The following is a 24,614-nucleotide window of genomic DNA, read 5'->3' on the forward strand; positions in this document are numbered from 1 at the left end:
AGCTCCGATTATGTACATTACCACCTCTGATGATGTGATATGATTGACATTACCATCTTCCGTAATGTACATTACCACCTCCGATAATGTAATATGAATGAACATTACCACTTTAGCTAATGTAATATGATGCACGTAGCCACCTCATGTAATGTAATATGATTGGCATTATCACCGCTGGTAATAGACATTACCACCTCCTATAAGGTAATAAGATTGACATTACCACATCCGATAATGGATATCATTATCTTTGAAAATATAATATGATTGGTACTACCACCTCCGATAATGTAATATGAATGCACATTACCACTACTGATAATGTAATGTGATGAACACTATCTCCTTTGGTAATTTAATATAAATGAAAGCTCTTTGGCAATTCACACTACCTCCACCGACAGTGATGTGCCGCATGAATATTCTTCAACGTTATTATCCTCCCACTTCAGCATGGAATAATAGATGTGGTAATATCTTTCATCTTTGAATTGATGTGACATCCGATCTACCATTAAATCATAATTTTAAAATAAAAATATTATGTTTGGGGTAAAGGACCAGACTGAACATCTTTTGTTATGCATAAAAAACCATTTCAATCAAGTAAAATATATTAAAACCCACTTTTATCATAATATTAAGAACCATTTCAATCAACTAAATTACGGAATGACCGCTAAGGACCAATTTGTTCATTTTATCATCTTTTAACATAATGGGTTAAAGTTGTGAAAGATGGGTGGTTTTTTTTTTTTTATATGGGTAAGAATTAAATTAAATTTGTATGGACCGTTAAGATCATGACACGTGTCTCTCCGTTTATTTTAAGGGTATATATAATCCAAAATATTGATGGTAAGGGCCCGAAAGTATAACTAAGGGTATTGACGTACCATTTATGATAGTTCCGAGATATATCTATCATTTTTTCCAATCACAATTCATAAGTCAAACCTCATAAAATAAATCGGTCAACCTTTCTTCTATCAGATTGGATTAGAGTCTATACATGCACACAAAATTTAGGTAACTACCAATTTTCAGTAGGAAACTACTAATTTTCAATAGGTAAGTACCAATTTTCAATAGGTAAAACTACCAACTTTCAATAGGTAACTACCAATTTTCAATTGGTAACTATCATTTTTGTTACTTAAATGGTATGTGATTTTCTTTCTCCCTATAAATAAACACTGGCATCAAACCTAAAAAGCATCCCAAATTCAAAAGAAAACTATACTTTTTGAAGAATAGCAAAAACATAGAGGAGATTAAGGAGAATGGGCACAGGAAAGAAGAAAATAGAGATGGAGAAAATTACAAAGAAAAGTTGTAGAATGGTGACATTCTCCAAAAGAAGGAACGGACTTTTCAAGAAAAATGAAGAACTTGAATCCTTGACGGGTTCTCAAGTTTCCTCTGTTGTTCTTTCACCCGCTGGAAGGATTTATACTTACGGAGACGTTAACACTGCTATCAACATGCATTTTTCCAAAATTGATTGCATGAGACAATCAGATTCTGATGTTGTTGTTTCTAGTGGATCCTCAGAGTTGAGATCATCATCGAAAAGTCTCCGAGATTGGCTGGAGGATATAGATGTTGAACAGTGTCAAAATTTGAATCAACTTTTATTGTTGAAGGAGCAATTGGAAGGAACTAAAAAAAAGATTGTTTCCATTGAAGATTCTAAGTCCTTTCAAGCTTTGTTTATGTAGCTTAATGTAGGAGCATATTTTTAAAAAATCCAATTATACTATTGTTAATGCAGTTCAGTATGTATTAACAAATAAACTATTAGAAGTTTCCTCCTTTGTATGTTTTTATCATTTAGATTTACCATATGAATGATCATCAAGTGAATTTCTTAAATAAACTATTCTGTTGTTATATTTTCATAATCGATTTTTCATTTGTGTATTTTATTTGTTTTCATTAAGTCTATATATATATATATATATATATATATATATATATATATATATATATATATATATATTGTGAAAAATTAGTCTATGTGTGTTCATGATATGAATGTGTATTGATATGAACAATATAATTATTGATAAAAGTACTATAGGAGTTATATAGGAATATATGTGCATGTTTGGAATAAATTTTCGTAAATATCAAAAATCAAGTGCAAGCAAAATAAATAAAGTGTAAATTAGGTATATAACATTTTATATAGTAATATTCTCAAGTTATAGCATTAGAGTTTGAATTTCAATGTATAACATTTAATATTTCAATTTATAGCATTTTATTAATAAATATAATATTAATTATAATTTATTAAAAAGAATTGTTATTAACAATTAATAAAAAAAGGGATAAATTAACAATGGATAATTAATATACCTAATTAACAAACGGATAACTAATAATGGAAAATGAGATATTTTATTAATTACATTAAATGTAGTTAGCACATTTTGAAACTGTACACTAGCACGTTTTAAGGAATTTTAATTAAAAATTAATATTAGATTAACACGTTTTTAGGGATATCAAAAATTTTCAGATTAGCATCATTGTCTTAAATATCTCTAGTTAGTTTAAATGATATTATTATTTTTTTATTTAATTCCTTAAAAAATCTACCATATTTTAACGATTTTTTTCAGATTGGCATTCTGAAATATATTTGCATCATCGTTACAATTCATCTTTTTCCAAATTTTAACGATTATTTTCAGATTGGCATCAACGTAGAAGTCATTTTTTCCCAAAATTCCACGATTATTTTCAGATATGCATATTTCAGTTCGTTTTTTTAGTAACCTGATAAATTTTGGCGTTTGAAACAATTTGATTTGATGTGATGAAGAACATTATGTCAATATTAATTAAACATGATGGAAAGTGAAATTCATCATGTTGATTTTTAATTATGATTTGTTTCTTTTAATTATGATTTGTTTATTTTAATTAATTTGATGTTTTTTACATGTAGAACAGTGTTAGATTTTTTTGATAACTGCATTATCTGAAAACAGTTTGTATATTATTATTTTTTGAATGAAATAGTTATGTTACGTATAGCGTATTTGAAGTCTGGAGTTTGTATTATTAGTGTATGAAAAGTATACGAAACGTGTATCAAATGTTTATGAAAGTATTTTTTTTTAAAAAAAAAAGAATATTCTAGTTTCTATTGAAATTAGATTATATGTTTTTGTATTAACTTTTTATTGAAATTATATTGTGTTTATTTAATTGGAGTAGTATGTAGGACAGTGAATGATATATTAAATGTGTATGAATTATATAAACTAATTATAAATGGTCATCTTCTTCCAAAAGTTTTCCAATTTAAACTTGTGGTAAAAATTTGACTGGGGGCTTTGTCAAATTCTCCGAAATTTTCTGCAATTAATCTATTGGTAACAGATGGATCAGAAACAAAGTCAGAAATTGGTCCAGATTTTAGATCGGTTACAACGATCAACTCTTTTAAGTCAAAACGTAACTCTGTACCATTTACATTGATAATGAACATGTCCTCCCTGCCAGTTTCAGATTCAAGAAGGAAAGTATAACGCAACAATTGACATCGAATTTTTATGTTATGTAAATCATAAAAAAATCCAAATGAAATTTCTTGTAAAAATTGCTGAAACTTATCTTGACCGAGGAAGGTCAACAAATCAGCAAACAAAATCATGTTGATACATAAAGATAAATGTGTTTGAACCTTCTTCTCCTATAAAATTTGTAAAACTAAATTATTACTTTTTATATACTACAAAATTCCATAGAAAAAATCATATATACAATTATTTATTAAATTGACATTCAATTAATTCATACACAAATCATACAAATTATATACAAAATTCATACAATATTAATAAATATTCAATGGACATTTAATTCAATTCATACAGAAATCATAGAAATTATATGCCTCAGTTCATACACAATTCATACAATATTAATACATATACGATTTTTAAAAAAAACTTATATGCCTCAGTTCATACACAATTCATACAATATTAATACATATACGATTTTAAAAAAAAAACTAATATGTGACTTTAAAACTACATACTAATCTCATTTAGTATGAATATGTCAATTCATACATCAAAATCAAAAAATAAAATATATAGTTGCAATACTTATTATAATAGTCAAAATTATAGGATACACAATATTAATACATCATTCATACACATATATTTAACTGGACAAGAATATCATTTCATACATATATAATAGCAATACATAATGCATACACTCCTATATCGATAATGACCAATTATTTTGTACACAAAATCATACAAAACTAATACATTTATTATGTATCAAATCATATACTGATATATTCAAATTATATCATATACAAAACATACAACGCTAAATCATTTAATATTCATATTTAATTATAATATAAAATATTAAAAACTCAACTCATACATAAATCATATAAAGTTCATGTAGTATACTATTGATAAATAAAAGTAAAAATTAAATACACTAACACAACACATTGTAATCCAAATTTGAAATAATCTTTTTACTGACTTTATCAACTTTTTTGGGTTTATTTGTAGCTTGTATCCCTGATTTTTTTTTGAAAACTTTCTTGTTGATCGATCACTTTCAATGCCTCTTTGATTTTGTTTTTTTCCATCTTCGAATTAACTGAACTACACTTCTCTTTTCCCTTTGATTTCTGCGCTTGAGTTTGTGACAATATATTGAATGAAGGAACATGAAAGTCATCAGTCTCATCGACCAATCTTTTACTTTACTTGGGATTTCGCTACCTTTCCTAGACATTCTGTATGAACTAAATGGGGAACTTATCTGAGAGGGATGTTTGGATTTTGGGTGAACTGATCTGAGAGGGATAATGGGGAAGATGAGTGAGGCGAGATTTGGGTAAGAACAAAAAATCTTTGCGTGTTGGAAAGAGATGATGAGTGTGAGGCAGGATTTGGGAAAGATCAAAATATGTTCGCGTGTTGGGGAGAGATGGAGTGTATTGGGGAAAGATGTCTATGTATGTGTTGGTTGAGATGGGGGTGGATAGTTATTGGGCAACCGTATAATAGGGAATTAATTAAAATCAAATCCCTATTATTTAGATTTTATTTTTTAAAAGGTAACTATATAATGTAAAATTTAATTAATAATAATTTATTATTTATATTAAAAGCTTTAAAAGGTGATAAAGAGAGAAAAAAATCATGTTTTAATTTGATTTAAACTAATTTGAGCATTTTAAGGAAACTGAATAATTTAAGTCCTTTTTGAATTCTTTAACATATGCTAATTTGTTAATTATCCATTATTAATCAAAATTAATTCAAATCCCACAATTAGTATTGGTTACCAATTCATACATAAACGTTTTTTTCTTTTTATTTTATCTAAAAAAATAAAAATAAAAAGTTAGTTGTAAAAAATAAAAATAAATATTTAAACATATTAATTAGTATTTAAATAATTACTTATAATTTATTTTTAATTAAATATATTTTTAATTGATATGCTATAACTCGATAATAATCTGCTATAAGTAATTTATTTTTAAAAAGTATATTTATAACTTGATATATATAACCTTAAATGTGTATAGGGTGTTATTTTTATATAAATAAACGTGACTTTTATTTATGAATCTTGTGAGCAATTGTGTTGTTCTCTAATTCTTCTCTCCTAAACTTTAGTACATATTTATATCAAATGATTATTAAAGTTAAAATTATGTCATATATGGTAATAAAAATAAAGTAACACTTAAAAATATAACTAATCAAATAAAATATATTGTTCATGTAAAAAAAATCCTTCATTTTAGTTCCCCTTCTCATTCATAACAAATTAACAGGTGATCTAAGGGTGTATATGATCGGGTTGGGTTGAGTTAAATTTTTCAAACATCAAATCAAATCATTATAGAATTTTAAAATCTATAAACCAAATCAAACTGATATAACTTGAATTTTTCAACCTCAATTTTTTTTTCTGGTTTACAGGTTTCTCTTATGAAGTATCAAACATATAATTAGCTTATACTTTAAATATATCTTTAGTTCTACCAAAATACAATTATCTAAGGTTTTTAAAAAGAAAATAGCACAATTAGTGATGACAACAAAAATAACAAAATGAAATTGCATATAACAAATATTGGAAATTAATAGGTCATAAAAACTTATCATAATTAAAAGTACTAAATCATGCAAAAATAATCTTGATAAGTAATAATTATGTGACTTTCTTTTTTGATTTTTCACCCAGTTTTCGATACTCACATTGGATCCTGATTAAATCTGAATTAGGTTATGCATTTTAATTAACTAAACCGATGTAAAATTAAAGAACAACTCTTCAATATTATTGTCATTTCTAGCATTAAATTAATTATTTTTTGTTAGCATTAGTATTGATTTGATTTTGATTCGAACTTTATTAGAGTTACTAATATCTATGGATGATAATATTTATTGGGCCATTAAGAATTGTAAAGACTCAAAATAATATGTTAAAAGATTAAAACTATGAAAAATGTAAAAAAATATTTATAAATTATATCAAAGTAATTTTATATATAATAGCGAATTATTTTGATCTCAACTAACTTTTTTTTAGTTAAAACCAAACTAATCCAAATACAGTCGAAATATCAAACCAACGCAAGTATAGTCAAAAATATTTTATTTAGTACCAAATCAAATCAAATTTGATCACTAGTCAAATTTTGTTTTTCAATTTGTTGATTGATTTTGTTCCCTGAAATAGCTGTGTTCTCTTTCCCTCTTATCCCTTTGGATCACAACAGGTGGCTTTTGATGGAATAATATAAAAAATATGAAAAAAATTGATAGCAAATTAACTTGAAGGAACAGCAGAGAAGCATAACACAAGTTTTATTGTATTTTGTTAAAGTAATTTCTTATTTTTGGTCCACCAGTACAGTATGCATCTCTATAAAAAAATACTCATGCATACTTTGTACAGTTGCAATCCAATAAGTGGAGTCCACTTCTTTAATAGTGATGAAAGAGAAATCCAGTCATACCTTCATTTAGGCAGGCATATATCATCAAAAGAGTTGCTTGCCAAATTCTTTCCTCATCACAGTTGTTTTAATCCTTATTATATCCTCCCTCAATCCCCATTTTATAAGCTAGTTTGATTCGACAGAGTTGAAAGAAAGAAAGATTTTTTGAAATTTATAGTCTAAAAAAAAAAGAATAGATATTTATGTGAGTATAATTCATCTCATTAAGGATAAAATCAACATTTTAAAGTTAAACTATTACTTGACATAAAATCGTGTTATTCTTTTTTAGATTGACTAATTAAGAAAATAAGTCATATAAAATGGGACAGAGGGAGTTGTATTTTTTATTAGGTTACTTTGTATTATTTTTCATTTGGGATTTTTGGTCATTATCCAGCCCAAAATTGAGAACTAGTCACACCTGATATGAATTATTTGATAAGTGAAAATTGTTTGGTTGGATATATTATGTGTTTCATTGATTCTTGTATCAGTTGTCACAATCGATGTTAATCTGATAATGAATTGAATGTGGATGTGTCCCATCTTATAAGTTCAGTCTGCACACATCATAAGTCAATTTTGAACAACTCAAATCAGGAAGACTTTTTACTACTAGATAAGTGATTAGAAAGAATGGAACTATCACCACAAGTACACAACTAAAGCTTTGATGAAAACACCGGAGCTGTTTCAGTCTTGACGAACATACCAACCGCATTCTAGTGCTTGAAAATATTGTATCTGCTTCTCAGGATTGCATATGAAAATCCAGAGTGTAAGCATGGATATCAGAAGGGCTTGTTCCAGGCCTGGAAACACATAAGCAATGGAAAGGAATAAGGAAATACAGTTCAAAGAAAAGCTCTTGGCAGAAAAAAAAGCCAAGAGCCATAGTGTAGTGCAGTTTCAACTTTCAAACAACATACATATTCCCAGGTCTAACTATTTTAGTCTTCAACTCTTCAACATCCTAGTTTTCAGCAAATGCTCAGCCCTTGAAATCAAGCATCGGAAGTGGAAAAATAAGCTAATACTCCATCCGTCCAACAATAGTTGTCCACTATACTATTTGGATGTTCAACAATACTTGTCCACTTGATGAAATCAATGGATAATTTTATACTTAGTTCCTAATTCACCTTTATCATTAATTAAGTCATTTCAATGTTACTTTTTTCAAGACATTTGTATTTATAATATGTAAAGGATGATATAGTAAATTACCTTTCCATTTATAGTTTCTTAAGAAGTGTAAAAAGTCAATAGTGGACAAGTATTGTTGGACAGAAGGAGTATCTAAGAAGAACTGAATAATGGGGGAGTAATAACATGTATCTCAACTTAAAAGTCAAATTGTTTGAGACATTTACTCCAAGGTCAAAACGTGTTACCCTACATCCGACAGACATATTATTCCACTGAGAGATAGGGTTATATACGACGAAATGCATGTCAATCCAATCTGCTTATTTTTTTGGATAACAGTGGTGTTTGATTCAGCCTGCGCATGCATGTTAATCCAATCCTTTTTTTTTTGGGGGGGGGGGGGGGGGTAGGGGGGAGATAATAATTGTATCGGAGCCAACTTGTGTGCACCTCAATTATTCCGCCAGTACCTGTCCTCTCACCAGCATAGGTATAGAGTAACTCTGTCGACAAAGGTTAGAAAGACAAGGGGAAATGAACTAGCCTTGTTTGTCTTTGTTGGGATTTGATCCCTGGTCACCAAGGTTTTCTCCCACCTCATTGACAGCTGGGTTGCAGTCTTGGGTGCTCATCACATCCAGAGTTCTAATAAATGTTAGAAGAAACAAATGGGTACCCTACCAGCTTAAGTCATCCCAATCGAAGGAGCTAAAAGGAAATAAAAACATGAACTTGCCACTGTAGAGACAGCTAACTACTCTATACACTAATTTACGCTTCACCAAAGATTAGGATAGTAAGAGGGGCCAATGCGGCTCCATAGAGTTGGGGCTGGTCTTGCAAAGTAAATTGCAATTTCAGAGAACTCAGTGTTATCAAAGGCAAAAAGCCCAAAAAAGCTCTAAGGTCCATTGGGGCTTTAAGTGAAAAGCGCAAATAAAGCATGGGCATTCATGAAAAAAGGCGCAAAGAGGAAATTACAAATATATATATGTTTTGTCCAAAACTAATAATTATAAACATGAATGACAATTATATAAACAAAGAAATTATGATAACGTTAAATATCAATTGTTTAGTGTGCCTCTTCAACAAAGGCTCATTGGCAAGGATAAATATGCCTTAGAACCTTGATGACGACACTGAAGCACATATAAGGCGAGGCGAAGCGCTCACCGTGTTTTGAGCCTCACTTTAGGGCTTAAGCGTGCTTTAAGTGTGCCTTTGACAACAGTGGGAGAACTTAATTTGAAGCGCAACGAAGTGAGAAATTAATTTTAAGGCCAAAGAATTGAGAAATAAATTTGAATGGAGAGCGTAAAAATGCATAACCACCACCATTGTAAGGCATACCCATAGTACTGACGTTAATCAAGTTACTATGAGAGGATCTTCTCTCTTTTCCAGTCAAATGATATTTAAAGACAAGATGATACAATCCATAGCTTGCTAATATCGAGAAGACTGATAGTGGAGCCTCTCCAGCAAAATGAGAAATATAGAGACAGTTTTTAGCCAACACTCTAGTGACCTAATATGAGAAAGAAATACAGCACCTTTGCAGAACAGGGAATAAAAGAACATTTATAGTTTGGGATTTCTCCTATCAGTTACTTCATCAAACAAATGACATTTCATCTTATTAGTTGAGCTACAAATAATATTCATATCGGAAGTGCTCTCTGTTAAATTGTCATACATATTCAAATAGGACTACCTAGCATGCTTTGAACAATAGACCTAAGTTGCTTGGACTCGGGTGCAGAAATACAAAGTTCAAGAAAAAAAGAAAAGACTTGAAATATGTGGTCTAAAACAAACCTGAGGTATTTGTGTGGCTATAAATCATTTCATCAAGGGTAAAAGGAAAAATTTAAAGTCAAGTTATTTCTAATTATAGAAAGGTCACATTCCTTTTTGGACAGACTAAAAAGGAAAGCATTCCACATAAATTTGGATAGTAGGAGTAATATTTATTCATAAGATAAGATATAATAGTAAAACATGCTCATAGTCATACTATATAAACCCAAAAATCAAACTAAATACCCAATTAATCTATACTTCTCGCCCATAGATGTAGTCAAAGTACCCAAGGTAAGTTGACCAAATCCTATCTATCCCACACCTACACTCACATCCATGTTGTATCAATACAGGTGTGACAATGATTTTAAAGAGTTTTAGCTACATAACAACAAATCACTAAAGCTTTGTTGAGGATCTTAGAACTAAGTGAACACTATAACATAGGGTGACCAACATACCTCTTGTTAATGACGCCATAATGGAACTTCGGTCTTCCAACTTTAATATCTTCTATGTACTACAATGAGATGAAATAAGAGAGAGATATAATTTAACTTTAGCGCGAGCAAGCAAATGAACACACACATATATATATTTTCTGTAAAGTTAATATTTAACCATGTAGCATAAAAAATTACCAGATTCAAGCTTACTAGCATTGATGAAAATGCTAAAGAATCAAAAGGAATATCATCAAGTTCAAAAAGCTGACATTCTGATGATTCTGGACCAGGTGAAAAGTGGGGATTTTTCAGTTTTGCCAAAAAAATCATGTACGTCTGCAAAGATGAGGAAAAAATAATTATCACCAATATCGGTCATAATTCATAGGAGGTAAATGCCATCTTCAAGAATTTATACTAACTTGTCCTATAAGAGGGATGTCCAATTGAGCAAAAAGTGATTGAACCTCTACTTCTGCATTTGCCTCTTCCCAGGTTTCCCTAATTGCTCCCTCAGCAGCAGATTCACCAATCTCCATATAGCCAGCTGGGAGCGTCCTACCAGTACAACATTATTTGAAGATAAACTTTACTATACTGGAATTCGAATTACTTCAGTACTCTCTACATTTCTGAATTCTGGGTACTAATAGAGAACTTTCTTAGAGGTTGTGGAAGGAAGTCCTCCCTTCTCACTAAACTCTGTTGGTAGACACATACCAAAGTCCATATGATGGGTGAATTTTGCGCCTGCACATTAATATCTTCTTATCATGCTCAATAAGGCAACCAACAACCTGAATTTGAGAACAAAGCGTTACAAATATTACCCCCTTAGTAAGAAGCAGGAATAAGTTCCGGGATTGATGTGTGTTGCACAAATGAATATTAATACCAACAATGGGAGAAAGAACAATGTTAATTCATGTGCTATGAAAAGAGTAATTTTGGTCTTATGACCTCAAAGTTTACAATAAGAACAACTATACTCCATGAGGTTCATATTAGTGAACAACTAGAATCACTAAGATTTCTGTGGAGGGCTGCTCTTCGAGAGCACACTTGAGCATCCCTCCTGGAGGTGTGCAGCTCAAATGGGTAAAATAACCACAACTGTTTCCCCATGAAAAAATGACCTGAAGTTTAGCAAGCTCCCAAACCATTATTCCAAAATACAACATAAAACAAAACAGGGTCTCAATAGTCTCTTTAACCTCAGAATTACAAAGACCAAGCAAAAACCTGTGCTGCACTGCAGCATTTTGCCAAACGTTCTATATTGATTACTAGGTGCAATTAGGTATATTATCTGTTTATAACGATGGTGTGGAGTCGAATTTGCATGCACCTCGACTAGTCCAGATACCTGCTATCTCCCACTAGTACATACTCAGGGTTAACTGTTATACCCTGTGCCTATAAGTTCAAGTACGACTAGTCTAACATCAATGAATTGGTCCAACCACGGGACGGTCAAGAATGAGTATATAAGTTAAGGGTCAGTCTATTATGGTGATACAAGGTTACAGATTCATAAAGATTTATTGTTTAAGTCAAGCCAAAAGCGACTACGAATGGTTTATCCTTTACGTGCCGCGAAAGGGTCAACTCTGAACGAGTATATCTCCTAGACTGTGAGGAGTTATGTGATCTAGTTTCCCATGAGACAGACCACTCGTCAATCTGACTTCATTACAAGAAGTTATGCATACTTTACTAAAGACCTGCGCAGACCCTAATTGCATGTGGAACACATGGCACCCAAGGGTATGGCAGCCAAAACTTTTGTTTTATAAGTTAGGGCTTAGGATTTCATTTGGCATTTGTTCTTTCACGTTTTGGACCGTCTCTCAAGAGATTTTGTCCTCCACACCACCTAAGTTCAAGCCAAGTGAATTTTCCACGGAATCAAGTGAAAGTCTTCATCCTAGCTCATGAATCATCCTTACCCATGTTGTTTCTCGAAGGTTCAGTATGTTCTTTGCTGAACTTTCTAAGTGAGGTATGAATGTTCTTCTACCAACATACAAGAGATTCTAATGGCCTTTTAAGTATAGTTTACAAGCTCGACTCACGGGGTGGTGATCGGAAGCAGTTTTTCCCTTTTCAATAAACTAACTTGCAGTAATTGATATGCATGGATGGTTGTTTTGGTTGTTATATGATTGGAGGAAGGTAGATGGTCTCGTAGTAAGCGGTTGAGCTGTTAATTTTGACAAGAAAGCTTAGATATGAAGTATGTCATAAATTGAGAATTTAGTGAGCTTGTCACTTGTCAAATGTTTGTCATATTGAGTGACTGGCCGAGCTTCTTGATTTGCTGCTTATGTTAGTGTTATTATCGTCATTCTGGTAGATTGAAGCTGCAACGGAGTAATTGATCATGGTAATACACTAACAAGGTATGTAAGGCAAAAACCACTTCTTTTTTTTGAATAGGTAAGGGTTTGAATATATACAAGAAGACTCAACACCAAAAGGTAATTATAATCTAAGATTCATGAGAGCAAAAGTAGGGGGAGACTATGAATAAACAAACAAAGTATTGTCTATCATATTTATCAAATCCCAACTGTATATGGGGAGTTTAGCACATAGGATTAGCAAGCTTTGGAGTCCGACTCATGGACTCTGAAGATGGTGAAGTAGTTGTCCAGTATACTACAACGTCATCCTTAACGGCAACAGTGAAAGAGAAGAAGTGTGATGACCCCTTGTTACTTCAGTATAAAGAGAGGATCCGCCAACGTAGAAGTCACAGGATTTAAGCTCGCAGGAGATGGCACCTTAAGCTGCCAAGACAGATTATATGTTCCCGATAATGAAGCGCTTCAAGAGAACATTATGAGTGAAGCACCTTGCCCATGGTATTCTATTCATCCTGGTTCCACGAAGATGTACCATGACCTTAAAGAGGTCTACTAAAAGAAGCATAGTACATTATGTGGCAAACTTCCAAATCTTAGGCAGATAGAGAAGAAATAATCTAGTGTTCTTCTTTTGTCTCAACGGGGATTTGAACCCTGATCTCTTAGATTTGTACTCACCTCAATGACCACTGTACTACACCTTTCGATATGATTAGGTGTATACATATTTGAAACTGTCCCCCATATGAAACCAAAAATAAAATCATAAACAAAATTCAAACCATCGAATTGAACCACTGTCACCAAATTGATTTGGCTGGGTGATTATAGCTGGTTCTAAACAAAAATGAATATTCCCACATCATTAATACTGAAATTTGACCACCAAACATGTAGGCACTGAAAAGACAAAGGAAAATAATGTGGTCATTACGATTGCAAGAGGTAATACAATGAGTTTTTTTTTTTTTTGAGAAAGAATACAATGATTAATCTGCATTTAATCAAGAATACAAGCGGAACAGTGAAGCTTAATGAAAATCTTACCATTTTTGGATTCTCATATGTAATCTTCCCACAATGAGTGCAGATAGCTCTCACCTTTTCTTCACCATCAGGTATCTCATGCTTATTTGGGCCCCCGCAAAACTGGCAGAAGTTGATCTTGCGAATGTTTCCCTGCAAAATCTTTGAACTGAAATCAATCAAGGAAAAGATAAAGGAACCTGAACAATTTATGAAACACAAAATGCTCTCAGATCTATTTAAATAACATAAAGGTGAATTTTAAAAAAATTGGCTGGTGGTAACAGTATCTCGCATTAGTGGAGAGAGGGTTTGCTGTAACCTTACATGACGTTGGGCATGTCTCACCTCATGAACTAGCTTTTGGAGTTGAGTTATGCCCAAAGTTCATTTTCTTCAAATGGTATTAGCATGCCCAGAGTTCATTTTCCTTCAAATGGTATTAGCATCGGACTCATTCCTATTCTTGGTTTATATATTGTTGGACCCCCATGTTATTTAGTCATACTTCAAATGTCCAGCCCTTGGATGTGCAGGGTGGGGTGTTAAGAGTGTTTGTGTTGATTGAAGAAATGAGCTCTCATGTCCTTATATGATGTTGGGAAATCCTCACATATAAGCTAACCTTTGGGTTGACAAGCTCAAGGTTCATTATTCTTCACAACTGGCATGAAAAAACTCTTTGTAGGAAGAGAAACGAAAGATAAGGCTGGAGAGAAGAGGAGAGAGAAACTCCAGTTGAATGCCTCAGTTCGTAACAGATTTTGGTTGTTTTCAACTTGTACAGCCAATTCTATATCAGATACCTAGAATCATAGGCATGCCAGCATTTAGAAGAATGCTATGTGCAATAAGAAGCCACTTCCATTTATTTCTGATTGCATATTGCCTTCCATTTTGGACAAGTGCGCATGTTTTGACCGCTAGGTTGATGTTAGGATGTGATTAGGTATTTTTCATCAGATGGTATATTCACATCAAAGTTTTTGCAGGACTTTTTTGGGAAATGTATGCTTGTTGCTTTATAATATTTTTCTTATGGAAAATTGATAATAAAAGGGATCATTAAAGAGATTAAATCACTTCCAGTCAAAATGCTACCAGGCACATTACCCGAGGAAACTTTTGCAGCTCTCTTCTGGGCCCCTAGAATCCCTTTTCCGGCAATCTTCCATTGCTAGAACCTCCCTCAACCCAAGTCCTCTCCAACCTTTTTTTCTTTGTTACAACCATGGAGGACTATACCATTTATTTTGCTGTAGGATTCAAATCTTACGATATTACCAAAGTAGTTTCTAGGGCTGAAACATGGTAAGACTGGGCAGAACGAGGTTGTAACATGATGAACACGATAGTACTATCTACAAGACGATGAGCGGCTAGCATTTGCTCTTAAAGAAGCATACGGAAATTCAGTCCATAGATGGAAGTTTCGGGACCAGTTCACAGAGTTCTTCTGCTCAAGGAATTATAACAAATATGGTCAATAAGTTAGCATTTCAAATATGCAGGGTAAGAGAAGAGTTGTCATCATCATCCCCGAGTAGTCACTAAACCCAGGATGGATAGGCATAGCTACCAAAATAATGAATTTCATAAACGCTAAGGCCCAGAAGGCAGTTAAGATGTTGCACAGGAAAACAGAAGAGGGTCTCTTCTATTCACATGTCAGAAACAATAAATGGTGTACAATAGAATAAATGCTACAAGATTCAACAAAAAAAGGAAATTGATCTTTATTACAGATTCGACAACAACAAATCAAAATGAACTACTAGCAAAAGGTGTGGTTGGATGTCCCCCAGAGGAGATTCCAATTTCCAGATGCCTTTCTATCAGAGATTTGACGGTGGGTGGCAAGCACTTGGAAGCACAAGCATGGAATCAACATCTACGATTTGGGGCACAATCGTTTCCTCTTTGAGTTTCCCAACAAACCAGCTGCAGACCACATTGTAAGAGGGAAGTGGTGGAAATCCTACAAGTTCAACCTACAGTGGTGGTTGCTGACATTGACTTCCATCCATGATAGGCCGAACCAGGTCTGTATCAGAGTAGTAGGTTTGCTCCTCCAACTTTGGTCCCAAAAAATTTTCCGTGAGGTAGGAAACTTATGTGGAGGCTGGATTAGAACTGAAGAAGAAACTGAGTTATGAAATCACCTCAAATGGGCAAGGATGAAGGTCAGAGGAGACAGAGTCTCTGTTCCGAACTCGGTGGAGCTGGTCCACTAACATTTAACCTTGAAAGTCCGAATCTGGGTTGCGACGCCGGCGAGGGTGGTTTACGGTGCACGCAGCAAAGAACATCCAAAGATCAAGAGGTTTGACGAAGGAACTGGTGGATTAGAACATGAAAGCCTTTTAGGCTTTACAAAGGTGGCAGGGCACATGGGTTCCTCCGACCACCCTGAAGTGATGAACTGGTCAATGTGCCAGCAAGTGACAAGGCACACGTGACTGAGGTCCCACTTTCCACCCCAATCAAGAGAAAGAGGCCTATGATTAGAAGGAAAAGTTTGGGCCCAGATCTGCTGGTGCAGTTCATCTCAAATGGGCTAGTGAATGACTCTTCCTCTAATTTAATTGACCCAATATCTGTCGAACTTGAAGCCAATCTTTCCAACTCATGAAAAGAGTGAAGAAGAGGAAGCGATAGTAAAGAATCCAGAAATTTCTGAAATCCCTCAACCTTGGGAAGATAGTGGTATGCAAGAATCCGCTATGCTGAAAAGTGAAGAAAACAATTCCAGCTTGACAACATTCGAGATGCAATACCTTTGAGCCAACATACCCCGGGGGGGAAGAGAAGATCCAAACTTTGATGTCCCTATATGGATACATCAGAACATCATCTTATTCGCCGAAGAGTTCGATAGATATCAAAGGGTGCAAAGAGGAAGCAACGATGTTATTCATAAAGATAGATAGCATGAGGCAAAAGAAGTGAATAAGGAAGAGAAGTGCATGGAAATGACTCCGCCAGTAAAGGGATCCAAGAAATGAAGAGTCATGTGTGGAAGCAATGGCACAAGGGAAGGGGGGGGGGGAGGGGGGATTCGGGCAAGCCAGAGGTGTATCATCAGAAAAAATTAATACATGGGTGGAAAGGTGATGTTTACTACTTCCAACAAAGGCATTTTACAGCAGAATATATGGCTTTGGACTTATGATGTTAGTTTTGCTCAAACGTAGCAGAAGATAAAGCAGCTTTAAATTGAAGATTTGATATCAGGCCTACTGTTATGGTCCCTGTTATGGATCTCGTTATGGGACGCTGGAATATGAAATCTGAAGTTCTCTTCCTACGACTTATGGTGCTGGTTCGTTAAGAGAGAACCTGCGATCTCTTGAGTTTGAAGTACTCAAAAACTTGACTTATTTTCTGCTTATTATTTCACTGAATTCAAATACATTAAATACAACACTGAAACAGGGAAAATAATTGTCTGCTGTCTACTAAAACTGCCTACTACAACTAAATGAGAAAGTGGAGTAATAACCTCCTTACTGCAACAACTGCTACTTAGAAATAGGGATAATAAATAACTAAAAAGCTGTAATAATCTACTAAAAACACTGCTGGACAGAAATAAAAATAAATAACTTATAAGCTGATGAATTCTACTTCCAAATTTCCTTAAATATTCCATGTGTAGACCATTGGCAGACTAAAAGGGTGTTAACACCTACATTTGGTAATGTTTGAGCAACAAATCAAAGTAGGCACTTGATTATTAAGCAAGATGTGGAGAATATAAAGTAAACAAGATTGAGCTAGCTAGAAAATAAGATGGAAACAAGGTTGCATTGGAAATGAGGTCAACAAGAATATAGCGAAGGACAAAGGAGAGAGAGAGAAAGCATCTTTTAATTCAATACCTGATCTTCTTAGTCCGTACTTTCATTTAGCAGTTTCAATGAACAGAATATATGCAAAATTTATTTGCAGAAAATGATAGAAAGAGAATAAAAATGGGTCATCAAATATGGTTTATCGGCATGCATCAAAAGCCCGATGAGTAAAGATAATTTAGTTAGGCTTTAAACGCAGAGGCTTCATTTTATACAAAAATTGTTGCGTAAGAGGTAAAATAGCTAAATGCTTAACACAAAAACAAATAAAACATTCTTTTTTTTTATGGCAAGGGAAACCCGCAGTCGCTACACTTTGGGTGCGCACAGGGTAAAACCCCCGCTCCTATGCAATAGCTCGCAAACCATATAGGAAAGGTAACCCGCACCAGGAGCTCGACCCAGAAGGCAAACCCCTTGCTTTTGCTGGCAAGGGGTTCCGAACTTGAGGCCTCCAACATGGAAGTCCCAAGCGCAAACCATTGGGCCACCTTGAAGGGTCAAATAGAAAACATTCTAGTTCAATCAACCTTGTGTTTATTTAACAAAAGTGTCCAAAATAGCGTTAAACCTGTGCTTATCTTTGTCAAACACCACTTTGAATCTCATTCGATGTGCCAAGACATAACCTCAGGGCTCAGACAAAAAGAATGAACAACCAACAACAGACAAAGAAAATGGAACTAGAAATGGCACAATCCAGCACCTTCAGTCATCTCTTTCAGTAAATCAACAACCATCAAAAGAGGTGCACAATCCATTCAAATTCCAACATATATCTGTGAAAGGGTATTCGTGAAATCCAAAAATGTTAAATATAACATCTGGCACTCTAGATAAGCCAAGAATTTCTAACCTAAAATTAAGGCACTGGACTGGAGCATAGATGATTCATGATTGAATATAGGATTATTTCTTTTTTGATAATGGTAACTATGTATTCACACCAAAAAAAAAAAAAACATCAAGTAAAAGCTGATGGGTGGGTTTTACAACCCCAGAGGGCATCATCAAGATCAAAGTCTAGATAGGTGGCTCTGAAATTGTCCTATGAAATCAACTAAACTATCTACTTCACCCTCTATTTCACTTATGTTATTTGTGATTGATTCATACCTACCCAAACAAATAGTTTTAGTTCAAGTAATCAAATTCCATTCCAATATGCAACCTCCTCAACAATCAGTCCAGCAAAATGGCACCAGAAATTACAAAATCAAACACTTTAGAGACATCAATTTCAGTAAATCAAAAGAAATGCACAGGTGTAACAACAACAACTCACAGTTGACTGGACTGCAACAGATGAAGAAGAGGATGACTTTGAATGAGTTGAAGACATTCGAAAATCTCTAAAACAGGACTTGTGACTATGTAGTTGAGAAGCCGGCAATAACAAAGTTTCAGATGTTGTGAGAATGGGTTTTCTCGAAATTAAGGAGAAGGCAGAATTGGGTTGAGGCTTTCTAAATCTATAGGAAGCAAACCCAGAAGATGAACCCACAATCTGTATAGCTTTGAGCATTATTTTTTCTGGGTAACAGCTCCCCACATAGCAAAAATGTGAAACTCTTGGTAGGTCAATTGTGATTTGCCGCTGGATTTTGACTGATGAACATCCCCCTTCACCATATCCACTAGCCCATCAAGAACTCGTTTTTGATAAGCACGTTGTGTTTCACTAATTTTTAAAAAATAATTTTTGAAAATCAAATTACAAAAAGTGATAATTATTAATATTAATAGAGAAATTATTTTATATATTTATTATAAAAATATAATTATTAGATTAAATATACATATTCAAAATTTCAATTAATATTATATATAAATGAATTAAAAAATAAATATTAATATAATATATTTATGTTGATTTAAATACATTCTTGTAATTTATCGCTAATAATGCAAATTATCAAAAAAAAAAAAAGGAACTTGGTCAATCTTAAGACCCTTGCCAAACTAGTTTCCTCAAAAGACGCAAGGCTTGTGATAATGTCATCCTAAATCAAGGACTAATATATTATCACAAACGGATCAAGAGTAAGGAAGGGCGTCTTATATTAAAAATTTATCTTGAGAAAACTTTTGATCGATTTGAATGGTCATGTATCAGATTCTTCTTCACTTTAAATTTCCTCCTAAAGTTAATAATTTTATTATGAATTGTGCTAGCGTGATCTGAAAGATGAGAACCTAGACCTACATTAAGAGAAGATGTTGTGCAAAGTATGCGTCAGTACTTGAAAGGTATGAAGCACGCAGGATAGAGTAAACCTAAATAACATAAAACTGAACAAAGAAATAAAGCAATAATATAATCCAAACATGATAAATATACTAAATACTGAACTATCTGGATGCAATGACCAAATTTATAACATGATGAGATTGAATATTGACTGTTCTGAAAGATGGTCAATGCAATAGAGTCTGATTGAATTGTTGGAGCTACTAATAACCGACAATAAAACCATATGAGCTAAATATGGAGTCAGATATATATGTCGAATCGAGAGGACCCAATATACTTTGCCTGAGGTATAGAGGCATGACCAAAGTGTTCACTAAATGATGTCCACAGAGAGGACATACAACCTATGCGACTAGTAGTTCTGGGACTATATGGGTGATTGACCCTAGTCCAACTCGCTATTATACTACTCCCAATAGATTAAGTAATTAACACGTTATGACATAGTTTTTGTAATACACAGGATAGCTCAAAATCGACATGCAACCTAAGAATGAAACATTGTTGAATTGATAATGATTCATTCAAAACTGAGGCATGTATATTTGAATAGCTGAAATATCTAATCGAGCATGTGTAATTCAAGAACTAAGAATTACATAGTTAACATTCTAAAATTCATGCAAGCGACAAATTAACAACATGATTATATGATTTGGAATATGTAAATAACTAATTCATGATAATATACTAGAGTTCTCGAAACCCTACCTCTAGTTATAATAAGGGAATCAAGATTCTAACTGAATTATAGGTAACTAATGAGCGAAAGGAACCTATTAGTGAAATTACACATACCTGGTGACAAATTTCACCAGGGAAATCTTTTGATTTCGGGGCTGGAACTAATGATATCTTGTTGCATTCTTGAACTATGGTTCTTGACATGTTTTCCGTCTTACGCTCTAGTTGTTTTATAAGTTTTTGATGAATGGTTTGACTTAGGTAAGATCTAGTTATATTTCTAAGCTAAAACTAAGAAAATCACATAGTTTAAGGATTAAACGACGTAGTTTAGGAGTCGAACTCATAGGGAAAAAAACAAAATGACCCTGACTTAAAAGTTGTCTGAACCAATCGCTGAACCTGGTCAACGGACCGTGGTCCGTCCTAGTCATTCATCGTTCAGTTTCATAGGACGGGTTCTATGGACCACATTCCACGGACCGTGGTTTAACCTACAGTCCGTAGGTCCTGGCCATGGGTTGTATTTTTTCTTTTCGAACCACGTACTACAAAACTGGTCCATAGGTCATGGTCCCACTTATGATTAGGGTTTTTTCTATGGACCACGTTCCACGAATCGTGGTCCCACATACAGTCGTGGTTTTTCTAGGGTGTTATTTCGGACCACATTCCATGGACCTGGTTCACTGACAGTGGTCCCAACTACGATCTATAGGTGGCCTCTATCGATGACAACTATACTTGTGGAAATCTGCATTTTGGTAGTTTTGGCATACGGGTGTTACATTATCTCCCTCTTGGGAATATTCATCCTTGAATGAAGAATAAACTAGCTGGAATAGAGGGAAAGAGCTGCAAACCCTACAACTAAGCACTGGAAACTGATTTCTCACTGAACTGAGTTCTAAGAACATGCAAATACGTTGAAAATGCAAGTATAACTTAAGTAACATGATGCTAAGACTGAACTTGCGCATGAATGACTAAAAAAAAGAACTAGTACCTCAAGTGTAACACCCGTATCCAAAAGCAGACCAGATTTCAAATTTTTAGATGTTGTAGGCGCAACCTACGACCATCCACGAACCATAGTCTGATCTACAACCCGTGTTTTAGATTTGTAGTTCACCAATACAACCCCTCCCCAAAACCCAACCCTGAAAATCAGCTAAGTCTCGACCCACGAATTAAATTTACGATCTGCAGACTAGACCACGATCCATGGTATTTGTCTGTAGATCGAAGTCCCCTTTACCCAACCTCTAACACAAACCATAATCTACCATTACAGTCCGTAGATGGACATACGGGCTGTAGGTTTGGCTGTAGGTGAAGGTTAGCAGTCACTTAGGGGGAATTGTTGATTGGGACAACTTGAATCGTCATAACTCTTATCCCAAAAGGAATTAAATTCCCCATGACCTATGATATGATAGATAATTAAATCCTCTTTCCAACTCCATCGAGTTTGCTAAAATCCAATCTCCAATTATAAAGTATTGCGTGTTTTAGTGAAGCCTTGTCGAGAAAACTTCTACAACCCCAACCTACAAATTGTAGTTTGACCTACGACCCGTAGGTCCTGTCCGTCAATCACTCCGATAGCAATTAAATCAGGGGTATTTTGGTCTTTTCTTATTTTTGGTCTCCTAAGCTATGTTGTTTAGACCCTAAATTATGAGAATTTAGTCATTTTAAGCCTAAAAACATAACTAGAACTTACCTAAGTCAAATCATTAATCAAAACATGGAAAATTAGAAGCAAAAGAGAAAAAAAGGTCACACACCCTAGTTCAAGAACGTAGCAAGGTTCCATTAGTTCCAGTCCCAAAATTGAAAGGTTTCTCCATGGAATTTGTCATTAAGTATGTGGGATTTCACTAGTGAAGTCCTTTTGCCCATTAGGTCCCTAGTTTTTATTCAAATTCTTGATTCCTTCAATATTATCTAGACTTAGGGTTTCTTGAATATTAGAATTGTTGAGTTTTAGCTGTTAAAATGATCAAATTAGATAATTACGTTAATATTTATATTATTGCATGAATTTCAGAATCCTAGCTATGTATTTCTTTAGTTCTTCAATTATACATACTAGGTCAGATATGTCAGTCATTCAGTTATACATGACCCACTCAATAATGCATCATTATCAAATTAATTGTTGCATTCTCAGTTTGCATGTTGAGTTTTGAGCTATCCATTATTACAGAAACTCAATCATAATGTGCAAACTACTTAATTCATTAGGAGTAGCATAATACCAAGTTGGACTAGGGTTCCGTGTACCCAAATAGTCCCAGAACTACTAGCCATGTATGTTGTAATTCCCCTATATGGCGTCATTTTAGTGATGACGCCATCATGCTTCTGCACCTTTGGCCGGGTAAATTGGGTCCTCTCGATGGGGCACATACATTGGACTCCATATTTAACTCATGTTGTTTTATTGTCGGTTATTAGTATCTCCCACAATTAAGTTAGACTCTATTGTATTGACTATATTTACAGATCAGTCAGTATTCATTCAGCATATTATAAATGTGGTCCTTGTATCTATTTAGCTCAGTATCACATCATGTTCAGATTATTTCATTGCCATACTACTTTATTCATTATATGTTATTTCAGATTTACTTATCATGTATGCTTAGTACCTTTCAAGTACTGATGCATACATGAGCTACATTTATCGTGATGTAGGTCCAGGTTCTCCGAATCCAGATCACGCTTAGGTCGGTTACCGATCTCCAATTCAGCAGAATCAGTGGTGAAACCTGATTCTCCAAGGACAATAATCATGAGTTTCTTTTCATTATTTTTAGTCCTTTAGTTTCAGTTTTAGTAGATCTAGTTGGGGCATGACCCAACATTTCTAGTCAGTTTAGAGGCTTATTTCAGATATAGTTAGATTCAGCTTAGTATTGAATTAATATATCATCTATATTAAACTCATATATTAAACTCATCAATATTTCATTTATCTCAGTTAAGTATATGGGTATTCCCCATCCTTTTATTTTTTTATGATTTAGTTTCGGCATCAGTTTATTATCTTTAGTATCCTTGTGATCATGCCAGCAGGGTTAGCTTGAGATCACTTGTGATCCTAAGTCCATGTCTCGGGGGTATCTTGGGGTGTGAATCAATATGGAGTGGAATCGGAAGGAAAGAGGTGAGGATACTTGGCCTTCATGACTGCTTTTGCTTCCCAGGTAGCTCGCTCTATGGACTGACTTCTCCACAAAACCTTAACTGATGCGACTTCTTTGTTTCTCAACCTTCTAACCTAACGGTCAAGAATTCCAACTGGTACATCCTCGTAAGTGAGACTATCCTTCACAACCACACTCTCTGCGATATTATGGATAATGGATCACCCACACATTTATTCAATAACTAAATGTGGAAAATTGGATGCAGTGCTGCTAATTCTGCTGGCAACTCTAACACATAGGCCACTTTACCGATCCTTTTTCTGAATCTTGTAAGATACCACATATTTAGGATTGAGCTTCCATTTCTTGACAAATCTCATCACACCCTTCATAAGTGACACTTTCAGGAAAACTCACTCTCCAACTTGGAACTCTAGTTCCCTTCTTCTTACGTCTCCATACGACTTTTGGCATCTTTTATTATCTTAAGTCTATATTTAATGACTTTCACTTTCTCCATTGCATCATAAATTTAATATGGCTTTATCAACGTTGTTTCACTTCAAACCAATCAACTATAGATTTGCATCTACGCATATACAATGCCACATAAATGGACATCTGAATGTTGATATGGTAGTCATTATTATAGGCGAACTATAAGAGGAAGGTGATCATCCCAAATATCCTTGAAGTCGATCACACAAACTCTTACCATGATCTCTAAGGTCTGAATGGTATGCGCTGCCTGACCATCCGTCTGCAGATCAAAATGATGTGCTAGGGTTAACCTAAGTACCAAAACCTTTCTGTAATAACTTCTAGAAAAAGAGGTAAA

General features: G+C 33.9%; 2 protein-coding genes across 11 annotated transcripts; one reads left to right on the top strand and one right to left on the bottom strand.

The window, feature by feature from the left end:
* The first annotated feature begins 1,286 nt into the window (after positions 1-1,286).
* Positions 1,287-1,724, top strand: LOC101243969 (agamous-like MADS-box protein AGL62). The gene has a single exon (XM_004234832.1). The coding sequence runs from the start codon at positions 1,287-1,289 to the stop codon at positions 1,722-1,724; it is 438 nt and encodes a 145-aa protein (XP_004234880.1).
* Positions 1,725-7,524: 5,800 nt separating this feature from the next.
* LOC101263980 (nudix hydrolase 23, chloroplastic) lies at positions 7,525-19,412 on the bottom strand. 10 transcript variants are annotated; one of them, XM_069294926.1, is made up of 8 exons: positions 18,966-19,391; positions 13,848-13,979; positions 11,152-11,228; positions 10,854-10,989; positions 10,627-10,767; positions 10,447-10,505; positions 7,960-8,027; positions 7,525-7,842 (listed from the first exon to the last, which is right to left on the bottom strand). In XM_069294926.1, exons 1-7 carry the CDS (start codon positions 19,203-19,205, stop codon positions 7,988-7,990), a joined length of 825 nt encoding a protein of 274 aa, XP_069151027.1. In that variant the 5' UTR covers positions 19,206-19,391; the 3' UTR covers positions 7,525-7,842; positions 7,960-7,987. The 10 variants fall into 10 exon arrangements, with proteins under 10 accessions (XP_069151027.1, XP_025885653.1, XP_069151030.1 ...); XM_026029868.2 differs by having other exon boundaries at positions 13,848-13,988; XM_069294929.1 differs by lacking the exon at positions 7,960-8,027 and having other exon boundaries at positions 13,902-13,979; positions 18,966-19,412.
* Positions 19,413-24,614: the final 5,202 nt, after the last annotated feature.

Source organism: Solanum lycopersicum, chromosome 3, assembly GCF_036512215.1.
Source record: "Solanum lycopersicum chromosome 3, SLM_r2.1".
NCBI classification, from domain to species: Eukaryota; Viridiplantae; Streptophyta; class Magnoliopsida; order Solanales; family Solanaceae; genus Solanum; species Solanum lycopersicum.